Raw genomic sequence first — 22,904 nt, forward strand, 5'->3', positions numbered from 1 at the left:
TCCGCATTCACCCGGCTTTCTGCCATTTTGAGTTCTGTCTCGTTTTCCTCGTTTCCCCGAAGGCGATCCACCGTGCACACGGGAACAAACGGTTCTTGTAGACGGTCTGCTGCTCGGATTCCGCAACCCAACGCCCATCCCCCTTCTACCCATCCAATGATCACGAAGGACACGGGCTCATATTTCATCGGCAACATCATACTGCAGCAAGAATTAACAGCCTGACATTGTAATCTACCCAGGTTCCCGGTGCCCCCTGAGGGTGCCCCCCTTCGTCGGGAGTACGCTTCCGGAAAAACCCCGGCCTCGTTGGTTTCGTTTTCGTGCCATTTTCTGTCTCCACCTTCACCACCGCTTGGGCTTTTCCCCGAAGGACGGCATTTGGACGGCGATGAGGAGCTCGAAAACTGCTCGTTTATGATAAATTTGTTACCATTCTGCTTTTTATCCCTCGTCTTCCAAGCCCGGACGTTCAAGTTTTCCCGTTCCATGGCAAACGACTTCGGCCGACTTCTTGATCGTTTCACTTATCGCGTACGCGAAATATGCTTACGATGTACGCTAGGCGAATGATTTGTGGGTTTTTTCAAGGCTTTTCCACCATCCTACCTCGTCGGGAGTGACCTACATACCTAGCTGAAGGCCGACCACGGGTAACGTTGGGATCGATTTCCCGGACCGCCGTCTCACCGATGTGTCAAAAATCAGGATTCCACCGAGCGAAAACCTCTCGGATAAAGGGCTCACACGCCTGGTCGGTCGATGTGGCTGCTGGAAGCGGAACCTCCCGGGCCAAAGGGACCGCAACAGATTTTCACACCCTTCGAGCAAGGCGCCGGACCGAATTGACGGCCGGTTCTCGGGCGCGGTCCGTCGTACACCTGTGCTGTCTGGTGCAGATTTTTCACCGAGCTTGCCTACGGGTGGTTTACGAGTGGATTTTTGAACAGTGGTACGCGCCGTTCTGCAGGTGTTACTTACGGCGTTTGGTTTGTGACGCGCGTGTTGTAGCGAGGATTTGCTCAGCAGTAGCTGCGATTTTCCCTCCCGTGTTTTTTTACCAGCTCCTTGCTCACGCCGCTTCATTTTCAATTCCGAAACGGAAACGCGCATAGCTTTCCAAATTCATCGAAACCGCACACATCGAATGTGCCAGTGCCCAGTCCTGCCCGGAGACTTCGGAAGCTTCTGGAACGATGCGTGACGGTGCTTCAGTTCGGTTTTGGTGGTGCATGCATTCCACATGATGCTCGGTATTGGCATGCGAAACTCCCGGTAAAGACCGCGCGCTATTCTGCCACTCAATGGTAATCATCCGGAGCGGCCAAACCGGCTCGCTGGCACGCGGATGAACGCGAGAACGCGTCCAGAATACGCTCGCAACAAATAAGCCAAACAAGACGGACCTCGGTTGATAGCCTTCGGTCGTTCCCGAAACGGTTCCTTAGCTCACTGAAGCGGACGCTGTCGGCGATAGCTATTCCTTTTTTTTGTGCTCTCCGTACAACTGCATGATTGCCGATGCTAACCGTCGGTTCCCGGTCGTACCTCGTCTAGCTATTTGTGGCCAGGTTCCGGAGATTAGCTCTCGGTGGATGGTACCCTACGCAACATTCTATTAGGATTGCAAATTACCAGCCGTGCATCTCAGCCGTACCGAGTGGTCGCAGATGACTGAGATGTCTGACGGATGTCCGTGAACGGGAGCGAATTTCGAGCAGCTTTCAGCATTGTATCGAATGACGACGACGAAAAGCGGCACCCACGCGTGCCGGAATGTGCCCGTTCGCATAATGCATTCGACGCACGCTCGTATAATCAGCGACTTCAGGCGTTGTGAAAAGATGAAAATTTACATTATTGAATTGGTGCCTCGCGGGTTTCGCCAGCTTCATTCCTCGTGAAACGCGACGTACAAGTGGATGCGGAACACAAAAATGCTGACCACCGGTGCTGACACGTGTGCAAAATTCGAGTGCTCACGCATGACCACGCACGGCTATTAACATTTGACGGTTGTTTAATAGCGTAGTACCCGCACGCAAAATGCAACAGATCACTGCCGACATCGGCTGATGTAATGGAAAATGTGTGTTTACTCATCTGATGCATTCGATTACATTCGAAATGATGCAGCAAGAGAACGTTGAAAGTACATTGTCATCCTCCAGGCGCGGGAGGCGAAGCAGTCTCAATGTCAATTGTGTACAATTGGAAGACGATTACAACTTATTAACATTTGCTGGATTCTCAACTGGAACAACACAACAACATAATGGAAGCAAACAATACAAATTGTTCCATCGTTTCAAGTAAGGCTTGCAAACAAACAATGTAACAGCACTGATAAGTCCATGCTGCAATCCAACGCATTTTTTTTCACAAACCATACCCCGGCTTTGAAAAATGAACTGTTCTTTTCAATTATTCCAACCACCAATCGATGAATGAAGGTACGCAATTCAAGGTGCGATAGGCAGAATAAACCAGCCGCTATTAATTACGCTTGCTTTTAAGGCTATAATAAGGAGGAAACTTTTTTTTTGCGTTCAATCATAATGATTATGTGCCTACGTGTCCGATTCGCCAAAAGGTCAATTTTACGTAAGTTAGCCAGACATTTAGGCTTTTTGGTAGCTGATTTTTTAAATGTTGCTTTCAAGCCAGAAATTGAAAGGCAACAACAAAAAAACGAAGCGCACTTCGTTGCTTCACATCAAAGCATAGAAAGCCAGTCGTTATTGGTTCGTCCCTTCGAAAGCATAATCATTAACATCATTAACACAAACGGTAGGGCGAAAATGAGCACCTTAGAATCATCCATCAACCACCCGCATCCATGGCATTATGCGGTCAATTATGTTTATCTTCCAATTGTGCGCCAATTGCTCAGCCGCTGGAACGCTAATGAGCAGGGAAAAGTCGATTATAAACACCACGCGATAAGGCACGCTGTATCTCGTAACCTGATAAGGTGAGCCTTTGTATTTATTTTCTCCCATCGATGGTACACAGCAGCACCTTCAGAAACCTTCTGCTATGCGCGGCCTAATGAATATGCCACCCATGATGGATGGATTTCGAGCATGTCGAAACGAGCTGGCGATGTGGATGAGTGGATTTCCATCAAACGTCGTATCCTCGCACATGGTCTCTCGCTAATCTGCATCTCTTTTTCTTTCCCACTTTCAGACGTGCCGACTCACCTGGAGAAGGTGCTAGTTAACGAAACGGCTCAAATTAAGTGCGACGTTTCTTCTAACCTCACAAACGACCGAATTCTACTAGTGGTGTGGTACAAGGATAATGTACCGATCTACAGGTAAGTTCACGGTGGTAAGCGCGATAGTGTTCTCAATGACACGTGTCACAAACATGGAACACTCCTGGCTGCGGTGGCTTGCAAAAGAGCAATTGAATTAAAGACTTACGAGAACATTTCATAGTGGCTGTTTGGCACTGCGTTCTTGTCTTTTCCCATGATGTGGAAAATTGCCCATTAATGGATCAACGTCCTTCGCTTAAATAGATCATCGTTTTGCGCACGGAAAAATTACATCTGATTCCGAATGCATCAGAACGATGACGTTGCGCAACGGCCGGATATGACTTAACTAATCTCGTTGCATCCAAAGTGGCGACCTCGGCGGATGGGCACGCTCGGAAACGGTTGCTCTCTTCATGCTGCTCCCTAGTAAATACCATTTGGATGGCTCCACCAACGATCGATTGGAACGTTTACAGCGAGCGCGCGGTGCCGTGAATAAATATATTCATTCTCGATTGCAACGTTCTGCGCGCTTCTTTTATCATCGTTCCAGTTTGTCTTTCCTTCAGCCAATTCGTGGATTTATCGTTCGTTGACATAGAAACCCAGCCCTCTCCCTGGGGGATGATTTGCCTTTAAACCTTCTTATCATGCTCGTCGTCGACCTTCCTTGCTATGCACCTTTTTTCCATCCCATTTCCCATCGTTTAGTCTATTTTTTTTGCGTGCTGGTTCTCTTTCTCACTCCTTCCGGCAGCTCTCGAAACGCGAATGGTTCCTTTCTTCCCACTCATTCGTGCCGCGTGGCCAATGGCGCATCGCTTCGTGACGATGGTGACGAAATGATCGTAAAATATTCAAACCATCAATCTTCTCGTTTTACACGACCCAATAACGAACGCGGTGAACCTTTTCGCTGCCGGAAGAATACCACGGCTTCTCCGACTCTTCCGTCTCCAGGCGCCTGTTCACCAATTACGCTTTTACCCGTCCATCGTGGCCCCCTTTTGCCACGGAGAGTGAATTTTCCTTTCGTTTTTTTCACGATCGCAACCACCGCGAGGCTTGGCTAGGCGACGAATAGAGTCACACACCCACGAACAAAAAAACATCGTCCTCGTCGCACGGAGATGACAATCTCGACAGCGTAGTAGAAACGTGGAGTTGGGTTGGAAAAATAATTTACATATCGATAACTTTATCGTGCGCGTCGTTTCGTTTGAGTGTGTGTGATCTTTGCCGTTTTTTACATATCCCTGTATCGCTCTTTCGCGCAAGCTAACGTTGACAAAGTCACTAGCGGAATGCTCAACTTCCAGCCAGTCGCCGAGGCAACGAAGAAGGGAATATAGATTCATGCTCACGTTCGCACGGCGGTGGAAAAACCTTACCAGCGTGTATGGGAGGGAACTGGCACTTCATCGAACGGTGGGTGAAAAACAATTTTCAATCTAACTACCATTTGCCCCCCCATGCGGCACCGAGCTCCTGTTTGCAGTTTGTGCCAAGGAACAGCTCACCCCAAGCCAGGCAAAAGATGTATAAATATATCACCCTCACCGGATGGCGGAGGTAACTGCGCGGCGTGTGTGCATATTTTACGCGACCAGTTGGCAGTAGGCACAGCATCTTCAACATAAACATATCGTCTATTTTCATAATAACATTGAGTAAGAATAGCTCGGAAACACGTAGCCACAGTGGCGCCCACCTGTGCGAAACGAACGCAAAACGGACGGAAAGGATCGGTGCGTGGGTGCTCAGATTTTTCCCGCACCCATGGGTGGTCTTTTCCCCAGTCGGCTTCTTGTCTTGCTTCCTGGTGAGGCTGCAGGCGAAGAATAAGGTTAAATTCCCCGGTGGAACGCAAATTGGATTGGATATGTGATGAGGATCGCAAACAAGATCCCTCCCACGGTTGGCTGAGAGAGAACGGGGATGGATGGCTGCCAGGACCGGTGCGTCGCACTCCGCCGGTGTAATACTTGTGTATTCATAAGTGATGGCTTTGCATAGAATTTTTTTTACCTCTACGTTTACCGTCCTCCAAACCGACTCCAGTGGCATAAAAGGCGAATGGGGAATCTCGCCCCGTACCGTACATCAGACGCACACCGAGGTGGGCTAAGGGCGATGGAGCAGGTTGATGTATATGTATGCATATCGCATATTTAGCATAAAAATACGAAGCATTTCTCAAAATACCGGGGAGGGCTGGCTGGCTGGCTGGCTCTAGTGGGCCGCGCCCGCACGCGAGTTCCGATCCGATACGAGCCTTTCACACTGGTTGCTGTCATTTTTACTCCTCCCTGTTGTACGGTGGTGTCGTAGCTCAGTGCGGCTCTGATGTACCTTCCCAACTTTGTCGGGGTAAGGTAAATGCAACCGCAAAACCAAGAAAAGCAGAGAGAACCGTCCAAATCCACCTAAAAGTCAATTCTAGACGTTTCGCACTGTAAATCCTACCGCATACGCATGCAAGGAAAGATACACATCGGACTGGTGGGGGAGCTTTTGCAGCTACAGAAAAATGTCTTTCCATCTCTCTGGCTGGATTGTATTACTTATCTTTGCCAGCTTCACTCGCATGGTTCGTGAAAGGACACCCATCCGCATTGGCTACGACCAACGCAACACGCAGCCTGTCACGCGGGAGAATTTCGCAACGGCATACCGTAATCCCCGAAACATCCTGGATATAAATTTTCAACCATCCGACCCGGTCCGCGGACGGGTCGGCAAGGAAAAATATCGCAGGTCGTCGTGCGTCGTTTGTTACCCGTCATTGATGGAGAGGCCAGTCCCTCCGGCTCCGGCAGCCCGTTTCTGATCGATCGGCTCCGGTGAGCGCGTCCCAGGCAGGTCTCCCGGTGTTTGCCGTTTCGATGGATCATGCGGAAGGCTTTCCTAAGAGAGGGTGTGCTGGCGTACAACCTCGACAGCAAGTGATAGTGATGTTGAGTGGTTCCTTCGTACGGGCCCGTGTGCTGTACGAGGTGCAATATGGGAAATGCTCTCAGCTGGCACAGAAGCTCGTCTGAAAGTCCTTCGCCCTGCCGCCGTTTTGATCGATGACGAAAACACGACGAGCTCGTGAGTAAATGGATTTGTCCACCGGTATAGAGGATTCTCTTCCACCGTCGACACATACTGCGTCACGGGCGGTACATTTGAATATGTTTATCATGCGGAAGGAAGCCGGTTTCCGCGCGACAAGCCAACGATGTTAGCGTGGAAAAAAGTGACGAAGTGGATTTGCCGGTTCTGCAGCCGGTACTCGAGACGCAAGGACACGCGCTGGCTGCCTAGGGAAGGGGCCACCCAGGCCGTGTTTCAGAATGGCATACACGTTAATGGAGGGTTGGCAGGAACGCCCTTCGCTCGCGTGCCCTTGATTACGGCAATGAACCTCATCTCGGTGGGTTTCGGTGTCTTGAGGCACGACCCACGGGCTCCAACCGGAGACAGATCATCGATTTCGCATAATGATCTGGAATAATGGTCGAATACGTTGTCAATCACTTTGATTAATAGGAAAGGTTGCCGAACCGCACACGCGCGAACGTGTGTGTGTGTGTGTGTGTGTGTGTGTGTGTGTGTGGCAAACGAATCGTGAAGCTTGACAAACAAAAAAATGGAAATACCTTGTTCTTGGGATAAGTTTCATCCGAAAAGCAAACTCTTAAAGAACGTCTTGAACTTGTGAAAACCCACTAAAATCCCCGTCATGCATGCCCGTTACAGAATAGCTTTTCCTTTTCTACCACGCACCTACACGAGCCTATTCTATATGCTTCCAAGTGTGTTCTACATTGATAGGCACCATTGCTTCAAGTTCGCTAAATTATTCCTCACTTCCCACGAGCACGATTCAATTACGATCATCGGTTCCCATGGTAACCGCACATCCATGGTTCCTTAACGCATCGCAAACATGCCGGGCGTTCGACGGGTCCATCGATGAACTAGAATTTCCTAATGAACGCAGCCTCTTCTCCGGTGGCGAATTCGTACGGGAAAACCATCGATCCGGAAAGGGAAAGGCGGGCCCTCGAAATCAATACCAGTGCGAGCATCCTGCAACAGTGCCACTTTACCGAGCGCCACTCCAACCGGCATCGATACACGGGGCCTCGGAGAACTCGCCAACCACTCGAGACGGTAACATCATCTCAAGACGGCGCTGAGAAGCTGTCAAACCACTCGCCGAATGCTACCGAGAGGCCATATACGGCCATTCGATTGTGTTTCCACGTTTCGTTGAGTTCGCCATTACCATAGTACTTCGGGTGGGCGGTATGAAATTCGATCCCTCGACCTCCACCGTGTGTGTGCGATGGCACCCGTCGGGGACTGTTGTTGCTGTCGGGTCCTGGTCCTGGAAGAAATCAGAAGGCACGGGTATGCCTGCACGAGCTAACAGGCTCAGCAGACCGGCGCATAATTCGACACCGATATCGATAGGGTCAAGATCCACGTGCTCACCGAGATGCAAGCACGCGCAATCGTGAATGACCCTTCACGCTATCGACAAAACCCTACTCGACCTCCACTTTGACACCTCCATTACAGGTTTAGTCGACGGAAGAAGGAAAAGTTTTTCTGCTAGCTTAAAAAAACGCTCTTCTGCAGTCTGTTGAGAAATCGGGAGCAGATTGTTTGTGCAGGGTGTTCAAACTAGCACACCATTGACTTCACAAACAAACTGGACACCAACCCTTTTTGTGGGGTCCTTTTAATTTCCCCGACCGAGCTGAGACAGCTGCATGTCCCTCCCGGGGGGCACAATTAGGGTCACTCTGTGTAAATACAATGAGACCGAACTTTCTAACACCGATGGCCGGGAAACTCGAACCCAAGCTGTCTACTCCTGGGGGCATCTCCGAAAAAGCAAAGTCTTCATTTGTCCGCACAGATACACCATCCAGGATATTAGTTAGCCCTTCGATCGTTGGTTGGAATCAGAATATTGAATCTCTTTCCTTTACGACCGCATATAACGACCGGTGGGGCGAGTGAGTTCTAGAGAACGGAACAAGGATGATCCTGTTCCATCCACCCGATACGGCCACCTTCCCACACACGAAAATAGTTACCGGAACTTCATCGTCCTCGTCAACGTCGTAGAGCTCGCCACTCGACGAAGACCACGACGACATCGGTGGCATGGTAATAGCTACCTGTCCCCGTTCATAGTTGGAATTGTAGATTTTGTCTACACATCCAACATTCTCTCGGGCGACGAGGTCGGGTTAGCAAATGCGGAAAACGCAAACGGCTCCTCCTAGTCAAATGGAGCAGACCGGACCGGTGGCGAATTCGTACGGGAAAACCATCGATCCGGAAAGGGAAAGGCGGGCCCTCGAAATCAATACCAGTGCGAGCATCCTGCAACAGTGCCACTTTACCGAGCGCCACTCCAACCGGCATCGATACACGGGGCCTCGGAGAACTCGCCAACCACTCGAGACGGTAACATCATCTCAAGACGGCGCTGAGAAGCTGTCAAACCACTCGCCGAATGCTACCGAGAGGCCATATACGGCCATTCGATTGTGTTTCCACGTTTCGTTGAGTTCGCCATTACCATAGTACTTCGGGTGGGCGGTATGAAATTCGATCCCTCGACCTCCACCGTGTGTGTGCGATGGCACCCGTCGGGGACTGTTGTTGCTGTCGGGTCCTGGTCCTGGAAGAAATCAGAAGGCACGGGTATGCCTGCACGAGCTAACAGGCTCAGCAGACCGGCGCATAATTCGACACCGATATCGATAGGGTCAAGATCCACGTGCTCACCGAGATGCAAGCACGCGCAATCGTGAATGACCCTTCACGCTATCGACAAAACCCTACTCGACCTCCACTTTGACACCTCCATTACAGGTTTAGTCGACGGAAGAAGGAAAAGTTTTTCTGCTAGCTTAAAAAAACGCTCTTCTGCAGTCTGTTGAGAAATCGGGAGCAGATTGTTTGTGCAGGGTGTTCAAACTAGCACACCATTGACTTCACAAACAAACTGGACACCAACCCTTTTTGTGGGGTCCTTTTAATTTCCCCGACCGAGCTGAGACAGCTGCATGTCCCTCCCGGGGGGCACAATTAGGGTCACTCTGTGTAAATACAATGAGACCGAACTTTCTAACACCGATGGCCGGGAAACTCGAACCCAAGCTGTCTACTCCTGGGGGCATCTCCGAAAAAGCAAAGTCTTCATTTGTCCGCACAGATACACCATCCAGGATATTAGTTAGCCCTTCGATCGTTGGTTGGAATCAGAATATTGAATCTCTTTCCTTTACGACCGCATATAACGACCGGTGGGGCGAGTGAGTTCTAGAGAACGGAACAAGGATGATCCTGTTCCATCCACCCGATACGGCCACCTTCCCACACACGAAAATAGTTACCGGAACTTCATCGTCCTCGTCAACGTCGTAGAGCTCGCCACTCGACGAAGACCACGACGACATCGGTGGCATGGTAATAGCTACCTGTCCCCGTTCATAGTTGGAATTGTAGATTTTGTCTACACATCCAACATTCTCTCGGGCGACGAGGTCGGGTTAGCAAATGCGGAAAACGCAAACGGCTCCTCCTAGTCAAATGGAGCAGACCGGACGTGTCAGTGACTGGAATAAAAAGTCAAAAGTCCCATGGACCAAAATCCTCACATCTCGAAATCCACCGGTTCTGTGACAGCTAGTGATGTGGCTTTCTTTTCACTTTTTCTCTGTTGCCCTTCGCGTTCGTTATTTCTCTCTTGCTTTCTTTCTCTCTCCATCTCTCTCTCTTTTCCTCCAATACGGTTAAGGAAGAACTTCCGAAGCGGAAATAAAATCTATACAAAACCCAAAACCCAAAGGTACAGTTCGGTAGTTCGGGATCGATTTCCATGCATATAACACCGAATATGTCGCATAAAGTTATACGATTTTCCGGCTTCTCGGAGGGTGATTTTCCTTTTTTAAAGGTTTCTTTTTCTTCGCTGCCTCTCAGTCCCGAGCACCTTGCGGGAGCCTTCATTTTCCTCCATAATGAGCATCTCCTGGGAAGGACTGCAGCATTCGGAACCGTCCTGTACATGGGTGTGTCCTTCCTTCGATAAAATTGATTTCGCTTCGTAACCTCCGTCACCGTTGACAACCCACTTAGAGACCCAGTCCGGCCCGTTGAAGATCGAATTTGCAAGCCGTGTGTTTTACGGCATTTGTGCGTGTGTGTGTGTGTTTGTTGTTTTTGTTACTGAACGAATAGATAACAAGATATAGATAGTTAAATATTCACGCATGTGTGTTTCTGGCTTCGTTTCAGCTTCGACACACGTGGACCGCACGTGAACTCACCCTCCCATTGGAAGGATGTCGCCATCCTGGAAGATCGTGCCAACTTCAAGACGACACGGGAGCAAAGCCGAGCGGTGCTGGTCATCAGCCCAGTACAGGTAACGTCGATCAACATTTTGGTTTGATAGCTTTGTAACCATACTGCACTCACTTTCCGAGAAGGACAGTACATCAAACAGGAAACCGATACGATGACCGAAAACCGACGTCTATTGCTTTTCACTTTGATTTTTCTGTCTGCGAAAAATGGCCATGGTTGTTTCTGCTGGGTCTGTAAGCCGTCAAGTAAAAGGGATATTTCCGGTCACCATCCTTGAACGGCCGATCACCGGCCGAAGCGATAGCATTGTTGATGACGGCATAAAAACGAGGCACTTTTACACAAATTAGATTCTTTCCCATCCCACTAAACCGACCGAACGGGAACGAACGCGATAGCCCACCGGTCAGCAGTAGTTCTCTGGTGCTCTGGTTGGATTTGCAATTCTCCCTCGACTTTTCTTCAAGACAGACCGTTCGACCGTCTGCTGGCAGCGTCGATTTTCATTTCAGTCCTGCCACCAAAACCTGCCACTCAATCACGTCAAGCGCCAGTGATTTTCATTCATCTCAACATCTCGGCGCACTGTTGAATCGAAATTCCATTTTTACACTCCGTCACCCACCACTGACCGTTCGGTCGTCTCCACCAGATCAGCCCCAAGCACAAAAAGGGGGCGGTGAAATTAAAAGTATCTCCCACGGGACCAGCAATGGTCGTTGCCGGCGCGATTCGATGGGACGGGGGCAAAATTTGCATTTCGCATTCACGGTGGTGTCCATCGTTTCCTTCGATTTCTATTGTCGGCATCTTTTATTTCGCTCGAGGGCATTTGACAGCCGCCGCTGTAGGGGCGCAAAAAATGGCGTTCCCCATCATTACGTCGATGGCATTTTTATGGAAACCCTCGCGATTCGTCCATCGAAGGACGAAGATGCGCTCGAATCGGGGAAAATAAATAAAAATAACGCACATACACACACCATTGAGTACACCCTCCCCCGAACGTGCGAAGACGAAAGGCATGCGGCCAACAAGAAAAGCACGTCCGACCCACACCCTTAACGGAGAGATTATTTCGCATTTTAATCGAAATCAATTGGTGCTCATTTCATCGACGATTAATTGATGCATCCCCAAATCGGTTGCCAAGAAAGCCTGGTGCCGAAACCGAACCGTTCTCGATCTAGATCGAGCGCAACGGGACCGATTAGGCTAGACCAAATCGATACGCCATCATGGGAAGCAGATTTCAGCGCCACATTTCTCTTCCACTCAGCTCCAACCACCATCACCTCGATTGTTCGGATGGAAGCGAACTGGCATTTCTTGAAACGTGCCAGCATTCGAAGACGTCCTTTCTCGGTCTGCCCGAGACCCTCCCTGCTACCGATGTGTCGATGGAAAACGAAAATATATTACGGTCATTAGGAAAATCCGCTCAACCATGCAAATGCTGTCGATGCTCTGCCCGAGCGCCGTTTGAAGGACGGGAATTCAATTGTTCCCTTGCCTTCTTCTCCCATGCTGGGGGTGTGGTCATTTGTTTTGCTCAATTTCGAAGCAATTTGCACTGGCGGCGATGAGCTGCCCGGTAGGTGGATTGCTTCTCCGGCCGGGCTCGATTGGCTGAATAATTCAGTGCTTTATCGTGTTGGGTTGGCTTTTCCTAGATTCGATAACCATGGCATTAAATACCCATTCGAATCCCGTCAGCGAACGATGGGATTGGTGGAAAAATTCCATTCAGCTTCGACAATCGGGGTTTTTTTCCTTGAGAACGAAATTTCTCCATACCCATAGCAAAGGATTCATGAAGATTTTTTTTGAAGAGAAGCAAAGGATTCGTTAAAAAAACCCACTATTTGCTATGGCAAAACCCTATGGCTATTGAAATTAACCCTTTCCTCAACATTGTGCATAAATTATTCGCAAAAAGGTTTGTAAGTTGTGCAGGAAAGTATAAACTGCATCATCAACTATCATTAAACTGTTTTATGCTTTTCATTGGACCTTTCCTACTACACGTCACGATCGGTCTTAATCACTCTATCTTCCTGCCTGTGTAACTCACTACATGTGACCACAAAACAATAAAATCCTCAGCCTCAGGATGCACACTCTCAGCCCAAGAGATTGCATTTTCCGTGCTTTCCCATGGACCACGGGCTCACATCCGTTTCCGCGTCGGTTCAGCAACACGCATTCATGCCAACAATTGAATCGCACCACTACTCCTCCGGTTTCATATCCACCTTTACCTTCTTTTCTTTCGTTGCAGAAAAAGGACGCCGGAAACTTTCGATGTCGCGTAGACTTTTTGCTATCACCTACTAAAAATAGTAATGTAAATCTAGAAATCGTGGGTAAGTAAGCGCACAAAACCCGCCACCGGATGCCACCGAGGAAAGGGCTTGGAACTCGAGGGTCTGGACACCCCATCCCAGAGCTCAGGGTGCTTTGGTTTTGTTTTGCCCTTTGTTAGATTGCAGCATCGAGCAAAGTCTCATGTTACAACCGTCGTTACCATGGCGACGGGAAACGGATTGGTTCAAGATTTATGTTTTTTGTCCGGCTGCCGGCATCCACTTGCCAAGGTTGTGTTCCCGCGATTCGGTCCCGGATGAACTTCCCGCCCGGCCTTCACTGCGCGGAAGGAACTCGTTCATTGTTTCTTGTCACGCGCCAGTCTTGATGGTCGAGGACGAACCACGGGATCGCTTCACCCGCGGCATAATGCATTTGCGGAGCCAGCGAGAAAGAAAGAAACGAGATATGTATTTGTTATCTTGCCCTGACGTCCGAGCAACCGCACGGGTCGTTGCACTCGCTTTCATCCAACGCGTTTCGCCGTTTGGAACAAAAAAAAATGCGCGGGGTTTTAATTGGACAGGAACCGTTTTGCAGCACAGTCACCGCAAACAATACCCAAATGGAACTGCGGGTTAAGATTGAATGCTGAAGCTGAACTGAGGCAAATGTTCTCGACACCACCTGGCCCACAATGTGTTTCCGAGGGTGCATTTAATTGCATTTGCACCATCACTAACGCGTCAATTGATACGGGGGTACGGACTAGAAAGAGCCTGAAATGCTTTTGTTTGAAACTGAAACCACCTCCAGAGTGCACTTCCGCTCCACACGCAAGCAATGGTGAAAGCAATCACACAAAGAGCATTGCGAAATGATGTATCCAAGGAGGTCGCGTTATTACAACAGTGCTCGTGGGTCGGCTCATGTGCCGGCTCTTAGCTCCGTAAATGGACTTCTTTGACTCATCTGTTGAGTTGGATGTGCGAGCGACACATTAAAATGTTACCCCACCGACACCCATCCCATCGGGATATTTTGTTGTTGTTATTTTCCTTTGGTCCTAAGGGAATGGAAACCCCCAGCTCGCCTGCTGCTGCAGTTGCTACTTAAGCCTTTAAGTTGGCACATCAAATGATACCCGGCTCATCCACGGGCCCACGTGTGGAAACGATTGCTTCCGTATGTATATATATATATATGTGTGTGTGTGTGTGTGTGCGCATGTGTGGACGAAATTTTACTGCGCCTCGCATAATCATTCTCCGTAGCGTCGCGGTGATGGGCCATCATCAGCGAAATTACTTTTCATCCCACCCAACCCACCCATCGCCGGGTGGAAAAAGAGGAGCAAATGAACGACGAGCCCGCAAGATGGCGGCTAAAAGCAGCCCGATCCTGGAAGTGAAGCTCGACTGTAAAACCCCGACACGCCGCACTCGCACACATCGCCGCCACATCATTTATGGCGCGTGATTCGACAGCTCAAGATTTAAATTATGCAAATGCAAAAGCATGATCCAGCGGTGCAGTACTTTCGGTGATTGCAAGCAATAAACCGCAACCGCCGCCACCGGGTTCTCCCGGTCCTTTTTTCTGCCACTCGCCCGGTCGGTCACCTGTTGGCTGCGCTGGTAAGCGTTATGTTTTATGTGCCACTCTTGGGCCTTGCGCCCCTTACGCTGAGTTTTACGCTTTTAGTGTTTGTATGAGTTTTTGCATTTGCCCGAATACCATCGTTGTAAGGCCTTGGATGGAAGCGAGAAGACGTAGGACTCATTCGGATGTGCACATTCATTAAATGTACTGCGACCTGTTCACAAAGTTCGCCATCAGATCGGTCTATTTTGTTGCGAAGAAAAGCTCGGAGTTCAATCAAATGTAGTAATCGCCAGGAATTCTAAAAAACAGCAGCAACAAAAACACCCTCGATGACGCATGAAGTAAATGTCTGCATCAGGTTAACCTTTGCTTACCGCTGTGAGTAAACACCCAACCGGTCCATCGTCGGGAAACAGCTCAACCGTCCCAGCAACCGTGAGCACTGTCGCCCGACCACAGGATTGTCCGGATCCAAGGTGGCCGTGAAGAGGATCACCGCGTACATGTGGCTGCAACGGAGTCCCTCTGAAACACAAACACGTGCACACATAACACCGGCTCACTTCCGGAGGCGGCCCCGGATCGATCGTGTCACTCACCGACAAGGTTGACGTTACCCAGAACGCTCGCACACGGTGCCTGCGGATGGAAACCTCCGTTGGGCAAGAAATTTTGGGTCCCCACGAGTGGACCCATCCCGACGGTGAAGCGTGTCGTGTACACAACCTGCACGTACAGCGCATCGGTACCCGTGAGCCGTTGTTCCGGTCCCACATCGACGGGATGTGTGAAGAAGACACCAGCCGGATCCAGTGCGTAGATGGCCCCAAGCTGACCGCGGAACTTCTTCCCCGTGAGGCCCGAGATCTGACCGCCCAAACTGAAACCTACGAGTGAGATCTGATCCATCGGATAGCCTTCCAGGATGGCTGTCGACAAGTATCCGAACAGGAACTGCGCCACCAGTGGTACGCTCCTGCGGGCCGACACCGTGTACGCGAACGCGGCATACGGCTGCCAGTCCAGCACACAGTAGTTGCTGCCGTTGACGAATCGCCGGAAGCGCTCAGTCAAGCTGAGGTACGGCTGAATGTTGCTGGCCTCTAGCCATCCATGTGTGACGACTGTCAGAGGCCGCGAGAGATCAAGCTTCTGCGAGATGTTCACGTCGCTTAGGAACACCTGCTCGAGGTCGGTGGCCACGAACGGTCGTGCACAGAACAGTTTTATGTTTGCCTGTGGCACGAGCGCGTCGAAGGAAGTCGACCGGGACAACGGTTCTTGAAACAAGTCCAGAACCTGCGTCAATGGACCGGCGGTAAGCGATCCAAGCAGCGACCCGATCAACTGTCCGCTGGCCACGGCGAAGGTGCAGCTGACCGCGAACGCCAGAAAGCACCAAGACGACTGAGCCATGTGAAGTAGCTCCGGACCTCAACCAGTGAAGTTTGCAGTCGAGTGTGAATCGAGCACTTCGAAACGAATCATCTTATTGCAAGATCCAAAGAGGTATAGAGCAGAAGAGCGCACATGTATCGCCAATGGAGTGCGTACGTGAAGCACGCACCACACTGAACACATGGGGTGCGTCGTCTCGGAGTGCAGCAAAACGTGTTCAATCCGAGTGACTTGAGCGTATGTGGAGCTGCCATGGATGAGATAAGACGACAGGTACATGTAAAGCCGACACGTGGATGGAGCCTAATCAGCGCTTGTAGTATTCAGCCATTTTGCTATGCAAAGCGTTCTTGCAGGTATTGTTTGTTTTTTTTTCTGTTCAAGGTCTCAGAAGATATACAACACGTGAATTGACCGACGGTAGATTTTATGAACTTGTCCACAGTTTCAACGCAATAGAGAGATACACGTTGGGTGTTTGTTTCCAATCGTGTGACATAAAAAAAAACAGCAGCGTGAATTATTGGGCAATCATTTGCGTATCTAAGCACGCGTAGAAACGAGTAAATGCGTTTCTCGATAAATTGTAAAAACAAGACGAAACAAACGGGCTGCTTTATAAAAAAGCAACTATCATTAATAATTGCTTAGGTGCTCATCGTCTAACATCGACTCATCACATCATCAGGGTTAACGCATGGTAAACATGATCTTTCACGAATAAACAACGAAGTGTCTTCCCTAGGGTCAACAGAGAAAAAGGTCAATTTCTCTACCACGAGCCTACCTCGCAAATAATGTCACCGTTCAGACGACCCTTCATAATGACAGCCACCAATTTTCCATAACAATACTTTAAGGTTATGACGAAGGTTGATCGTCATACGAGAATATTTACCACCCACGATAAGCAACCGTACAACAGCTTACATCCTTCACACGTGTTGAGAACCGCCCTTCTTCCTCGGTGGCTCATTACTTACTTTATCTACCAGCGTACAGGGGCTCATTGGGGCACCGAAAAGCTACCAAATAATTACCTAAACGTCCCGGTGTCACCTTTCTTTCCCCCACTAATGATGCCTTTTTTATCGCAATTTTTCTTGCTCTTTCTCGCCCATCCACCCGACAGTACCACCCGACGTACCGAAGATCCATAATGAAGCTGGGGTCGTGCTTCCATCCCACGCCGGACCCTACGAGGAGGGCGGCGATCTGGTGCTGATATGCGTCGTCACTGGAGGTAAGTAACTGCGTGACTTTGGAGGCCATTTTTAGGGTCACGGTGTGCATAGGAGCAACTCTGGAATAAAACAATCCTTGCAGCGTTTAAGTTTCATCTTTTCTTTGTTCTTTGTGCTCTCGCTTTCGAGAAGGGTTACTCACTGGCCAAATGCCAAACGGCGCGAAATCAAAACCCGCACTTTCTATATGGGCAAAAACGAGCAAAACCCGAAGCACTTTTCACGCGCAGGGCTGCCACATCCGGGTGGGACGCAAATATTGCAAAGAAGAGACGGCTTTTTGCGCGTTTTGTCGCTCGTTTGTTTGTTTTCACACTTTTTCCCCAACGAACGTCACACGGAAACGGAACGTTACATAGTTTCCAGTTGTTTGCGGAGAGAAATGTAAATAAGTTCCATCCCGATCCTCTCCACCAAGCGTGGTGGTGCGCGATGTTGGGAGCTCGGGAATTTAAAAAACAAAACAAAAAGATGATATTAAATAACGCAAAAAAAAAGGAAAAATTCCCACTGCATCACCCAGCGAACGTGGACAATGGCAACAACAACAACAACTAAGCATAACCTTAACCCTTATCATTCAACGAATTTTAATTCTCGACAGCATATTTTGCGCTTTCGCTTGTCGTCTCCGAGTACGACGATGTTGGCTTTGCGATCGGTGGCCGGAACCGGAAGTGACCGGTGTGGCTGAAGCGCGCTAGTCTGTCAAGGGAAATGGTGGAATTGTTAGGGTGGGATTGTTTTTATTTTCACTTAAAATATGTATACAACGTTTACTGGAATGTTTCGCTTTTGGTAGCATTTGCCTCGAGACGGACTCGATCTCCTGCAGTCCCAAACTCTTCCGTCTCATTCAGTCTCCATTTCCATCCTCTGCAATGTTTGTTTGTGTGTGTTTATTTTGTTCCACTTCGTACGTTTTTCAATCCTGCTCGTGGCCAGTGGTGTCCTCGCACCGGTGTGACAGAAAAAAAAGGATGCGTTGATTTCCGTTTCACCGAATGGGGGTGAATTCATTTGCATTCCGACCGGGGGCGAATCCGTCCCGCAGTGGAGTGTTTTCCCGGTTGTGAGTTGTGTTTATCTCTTTTCGGGTCGTTGGTTTTTTTGTTGGGTGTATATGTGGTGTTTTTTCTACGTATTCGTAGCATTTTGATTTTAAAGTTTCAAAAGTAAATTCACTTTGCTTTTGCGCTTACTATGCTTACGCTTACTCGTATGGCAAATAGCACCAGCAGACGTCAATGTATGTTTGCTTGATTTTTCTTTTTCTCCCTTTTTTGACGGTCGATACTGCACGAGAACAAACATAATACGTGAACGGTTCAGTCGACCGTGTAGCCGAGCAAACATTGCCACCGGAATCAACCGTGCTATCGAATAATATGGGCAATCTCAAATTCTAAACTGTCCGGCATTGTGACGTCCAGTGACAGATGGGATGGCCAATCCTCAGGACCGTTGAAAAAAGAGTATCAGATTGATTGACACATATTGACTTAGGCTTCAGAATGGAACGTAGCAAAAACTGTAGATGACTCTCATCTCTCACTACGCAAAAACATGATCATATTTTAGTCCAAAATAATATCATCTCTCATAAAATGAAGCGTATCATAGTGTAGACAGTTAAGCATACGCTACATGGCATGAGTTTACCATTCAACTCCTGTCTCAAACACCATGATTGGTTCCAACGAACTGACACCCCTCAACTAGTCGTCCGTCGACGAATCCCATTTAAATCGGATTAAATCACCCTAAACTACCACCTGAGCAGCTCAGGCCACCAGCACAATGTTCCATTGCAGTGGGCCATTTTGCACGCCACCGTCGTTTCCGCGTGCTCCGTTTCTTCGGTTCTTGTGCGCCTCTAACACCGAAGACAGTTAATTAATTTTTCCTCTCGACCCGCACCCGCAGTTAACTCGGTGGAAATCGATTCACACCAACCGGCAGCATGCTGCGCCAGTGCGCAAGAATTTCCATGTTTGCTGTCCCAATTTCCTTTGGTTCGCTCCTGTACTCCTCACAACTCCGTGATCCGCTTCCATTCGGTTTCGACTTGCTGTAAATTGAATCCAACGCTGCGGGCACAAAAAAAACACCGCAGCGAAGAGCTGCTCTTTGCCCAACAGCGGCCTGAAGTGGGCCTGAAAAGGCAGCACCAAACTGTTATGGCGTTGGTCATTAGCATTATGTCCGACGACGGGCGCACAGTGCTTGAGGCTTGTTTCGCGATACTTGGGCACTTCTGCGACACGCCGTTTTGATCGCGCCCTCGGTACGATCCTGGCCAGGGCTAACGCGAACGGGGAGCCGGGGACACATAATTACATCTTCATTTGTTTGCCGTCCCGATTAACTCGCCTCCGATGAGGCTGAGTGGTGGTGGCTTCACCACGCTGGGGTGATATAAAATTCCAGCTCGCACTCCATGGTGTCGTGCGTAATGAGATTTTGGCAAGTACCATTCTAATTTATCCAGCCGTGCCTGCTGGTTTTTCGCGTGCTGCAGTACACGAACAATGGCACCGACGTACTCGGCTGTCGATGGTTTGTCGAGGTCGCGAGAGGAACGAAATTTGAAGACATGCCATAACGGGGCGCGTTAAAATTTACGGCCACAAGAATATTTCAAACAAGATTGTGCGCTCGTTTTTTGAGCTTTTTTATGAAATTCAGCCGATATGTTTCTAATCTTCGCACTCATGTGCATGAGGAGATATTTGTTTACTGATGCAAACCTGAAATCAAGCTCAGATTTGATTTGCTTGATTGTTCAAACAAGTTTCTATCATTAAATAACAACTTGCACTGCTGTTATTGAATCGTGTATCTCTGAACATACTGAACATTGAGGTAGGTAAACTATTTTGTTTTTCGTTCTCTAATATTTGATGCCCCTCAAACACAGCTCGGTTGCAGGATACCCAAAATTCTCTCAATTCCCAACTCGCCGAGTCGAGCTCGTTTTCATCAAAATTTTACTAGCAAAGGTCAGCGTGCGTACGCCTGCGTGTGACTGGCAAGGGTTATGCTGTTTTGCGCATAGCTTCCATTCATCTGCAAACGCCAACGCCACGCGGAAAAGCGAACGGAAAGTCAATGTTGACGCGAGCCCGCTTTCCAGTGGGAATATGCCCACGGTCGTTTCAAAGAGGCGTTCTGCAGAAAGTGGTACATTATTTTAATCACACTTCGCGCCATCGTCGCTGTCGGTGTGCTGCTGTTGCTCCCTTCGCCATTTCGTGCTGGGTCCGATAGGCGGGAATGCGCGCCTTCCACGCCCGAACAAACGCCATTCGATGCGATGCGAACGAGGCAAACTGGCGCTTTCGAGCGCGTTCCAAGAAACGAGATGAAAGGGGAAGTAATGGCGTGAATTGGCGGGAAAAAGGCACCGAAAAAGTGGATGCGCCAGCAACCAGCGAGTGCTCGCTTCCACAAGAGCGTTCACTGGCGCGCACTCATGAAAGCGAATTCAATTAGTATCTAATGACGGCTTACATCTTTAATGGCTGATTAATTAAGCGATTAGTTACGGGGAGGGCGCGCGGACGCGAGCGCGAAACTCCGCAGCTTAGCGTCTCGATCAGCCTGGTTAAGAATCGCTGCTGTTGGCCAGCTTTTCTTTTATGGTGCGTTAGGCCCGTTCGACGCACAGCGGTGCCGTTTCGGGGTTAAGTGAAACGATTTCCATCAAGTAGCAGCCATCGGTGGCCCAGTGCCGTCTATTACGCGGATTGGTAGGGTGCAAAAATTGAATTGTCTATCGACCGCTCGAATCCGCTGGCAGGTGTTGCGCACCATCACCGTGGCACTGCGGATAAAATCCGACTCACCCGAGAAGAGGTTAGAGAAGGGGAAAATCGATTTTTGATTTACCCAAGCTCGAACAGAAAGGCAGAGAAAATTGGACGAATTATTTGTCCACTCAACCACTTGCTTCACCCGGAAAGTAAATAGGATCGCGATGGAATAACGAAGTAACCAACTCCTTCTGCAGGAAAAGGCGAAAATACGAAGATACACGTCACCATTTAACCCTTCACTGAGCCCTCACTGTGCTCTTATCCTGGAAAAGGGGTTTTAAGAAATCAAATACGATACTCTTCGCTTGCTGGCTGGCTAGTTGTGTCTTCCTTTACGAAGCGAAAATGGGATCAAATGTCCTGACACCTTCGACGAATCCGGGGCGTGAGCGTGCAAAACAATATCAGTGAGAAGAACAAACCGAAAAAGAGAGAAAACTAAAATCAAGAACCGGATCAGTTGGGTTCGTTCTTGAGCTGGTTCTTCCTGCTCAAGGCGTGCTTGCACAGCGCATTTGTCTGCACCGATCGGAGCTCCCGGTGTTGTCCCATGGCCCGAAACGCTCTATTGGGTGTAGCGTTTGGTACATCCGTAGCCCTCCGTCCGCATCCAACAACGGTGTATTATATTACACGGTAAGCTGCTTTAGCAACCAACAGCGAATATCACCCGCCCGGTGGCTTGGGCACGGAACCGAAACAGGTCAGCTTCTATGGTGACTACAATAAACACGAACGAACCCAGAGCATTCGCGCTGCCACTCGAAGAGAACGTTGCCGTTTTGTTATAAAATATGAATTTTTATAGCACACCAGCCCAATCGAAGACAAGCCCGTATCCGACCGTCGCCAAGAGCCCGTTGTAATACGATTCCCACTTGGGTCGGCGCTGTGGTCGGAAGCTTTAACCCAATCCGGTCCAGTGTCGTATACATACACCCGACTCATGCGATCATGTTTTAAAGGGACTAGTTTCGTACCTTGCAACCGAGTACAGCACACAACTACCGTGAAGCGTGATTTAAACTTCAAGCTGCAGCACTGCCAGAGTGGAAATTCAACTCCCCTGTTTGTTCTTTTCCTACGCGCCATAAAAAGCCACAAATTGAAAAGCGCCATTCCCTCCACGGTTTCCCTGGGGACTCGGGAGTGGTGCCGTTTGCCATGCCAACCATTGTTGCTTCTTCACTCGCATTCACAATGGCAGTGACTAATGATGTGTTTCATTTGTCATTGTAATGAGCATAAAAGTGAACGATTCCCGTCCGAGACTGTGGGTGTCGTGGTGTCGTGGTGTCGTGTGTGAAGGGGCATTATCTTCTCTCCACTCGATCCCTTTTTTTATTTCACGCTTTTCTTCGTGCGGAATCAATTGCCAGAGGCCGGAGTTCATTCATTTCCATATGCGCTCGCTCCAGAAGAAAATGCTCACACGAGTATCATCATTCATCACGCAGGATGCAGCCACAAGCGGTATGCAGTCAAAGACTGGGCGCCTCCATTGGGCACACCAAGCAAACAGCAACATCAACAAGCGGACCCGTAATTAATCCCATCGAGCTCGAGCATCACAATTTAGAACTCAACTTCCTTTGTCCGAGCGCTATCGAGCATGTGTGCGTGTGTGTGTGGGAAAAGAACGGAAAATCGACAGAAAAATCCCGAGGAAGTCAATAGCATTTTCATTTCCGTCAACCGTTTCGAGCGTACCGGATCCCGCCGTAATCCTCTTTTTCCTGAAGTCGTCGTCGTCGACATCGTCCGCAGGCGACTTAATGTCACTCGGCCCGATTCTGGCCACATCCCTCCTCACGATGATCCATTAGCAAAGAAACCGGTGAACGGAAACATGTGTGCTTTCTCCCGCTGAAATGTGAGTCC

At 49.2% G+C, this 22,904-nt stretch overlaps 1 protein-coding gene across 1 annotated transcript in view; it reads left to right on the forward strand.

The window, feature by feature from the left end:
- The window catches only part of LOC128721627 (hemicentin-1), a 145,843-nt gene that overhangs the window by 40,117 nt on the left and 82,822 nt on the right, over positions 1-22,904 (forward strand). Inside the window, exons 2-5 of the mRNA XM_053815398.1 lie at positions 3,193-3,322; positions 10,580-10,709; positions 12,933-13,017; positions 17,094-17,204. Of these exons, the coding sequence (XP_053671373.1) occupies positions 3,193-3,322; positions 10,580-10,709; positions 12,933-13,017; positions 17,094-17,204 (456 nt within the window). The remainder of the gene's footprint in view (positions 1-3,192; positions 3,323-10,579; positions 10,710-12,932; positions 13,018-17,093; positions 17,205-22,904) is intronic.

Source organism: Anopheles nili, chromosome 2 (genome assembly GCF_943737925.1).
Source record: "Anopheles nili chromosome 2, idAnoNiliSN_F5_01, whole genome shotgun sequence".
In the NCBI taxonomy this organism is placed as follows: domain Eukaryota; kingdom Metazoa; phylum Arthropoda; class Insecta; order Diptera; family Culicidae; genus Anopheles; species Anopheles nili.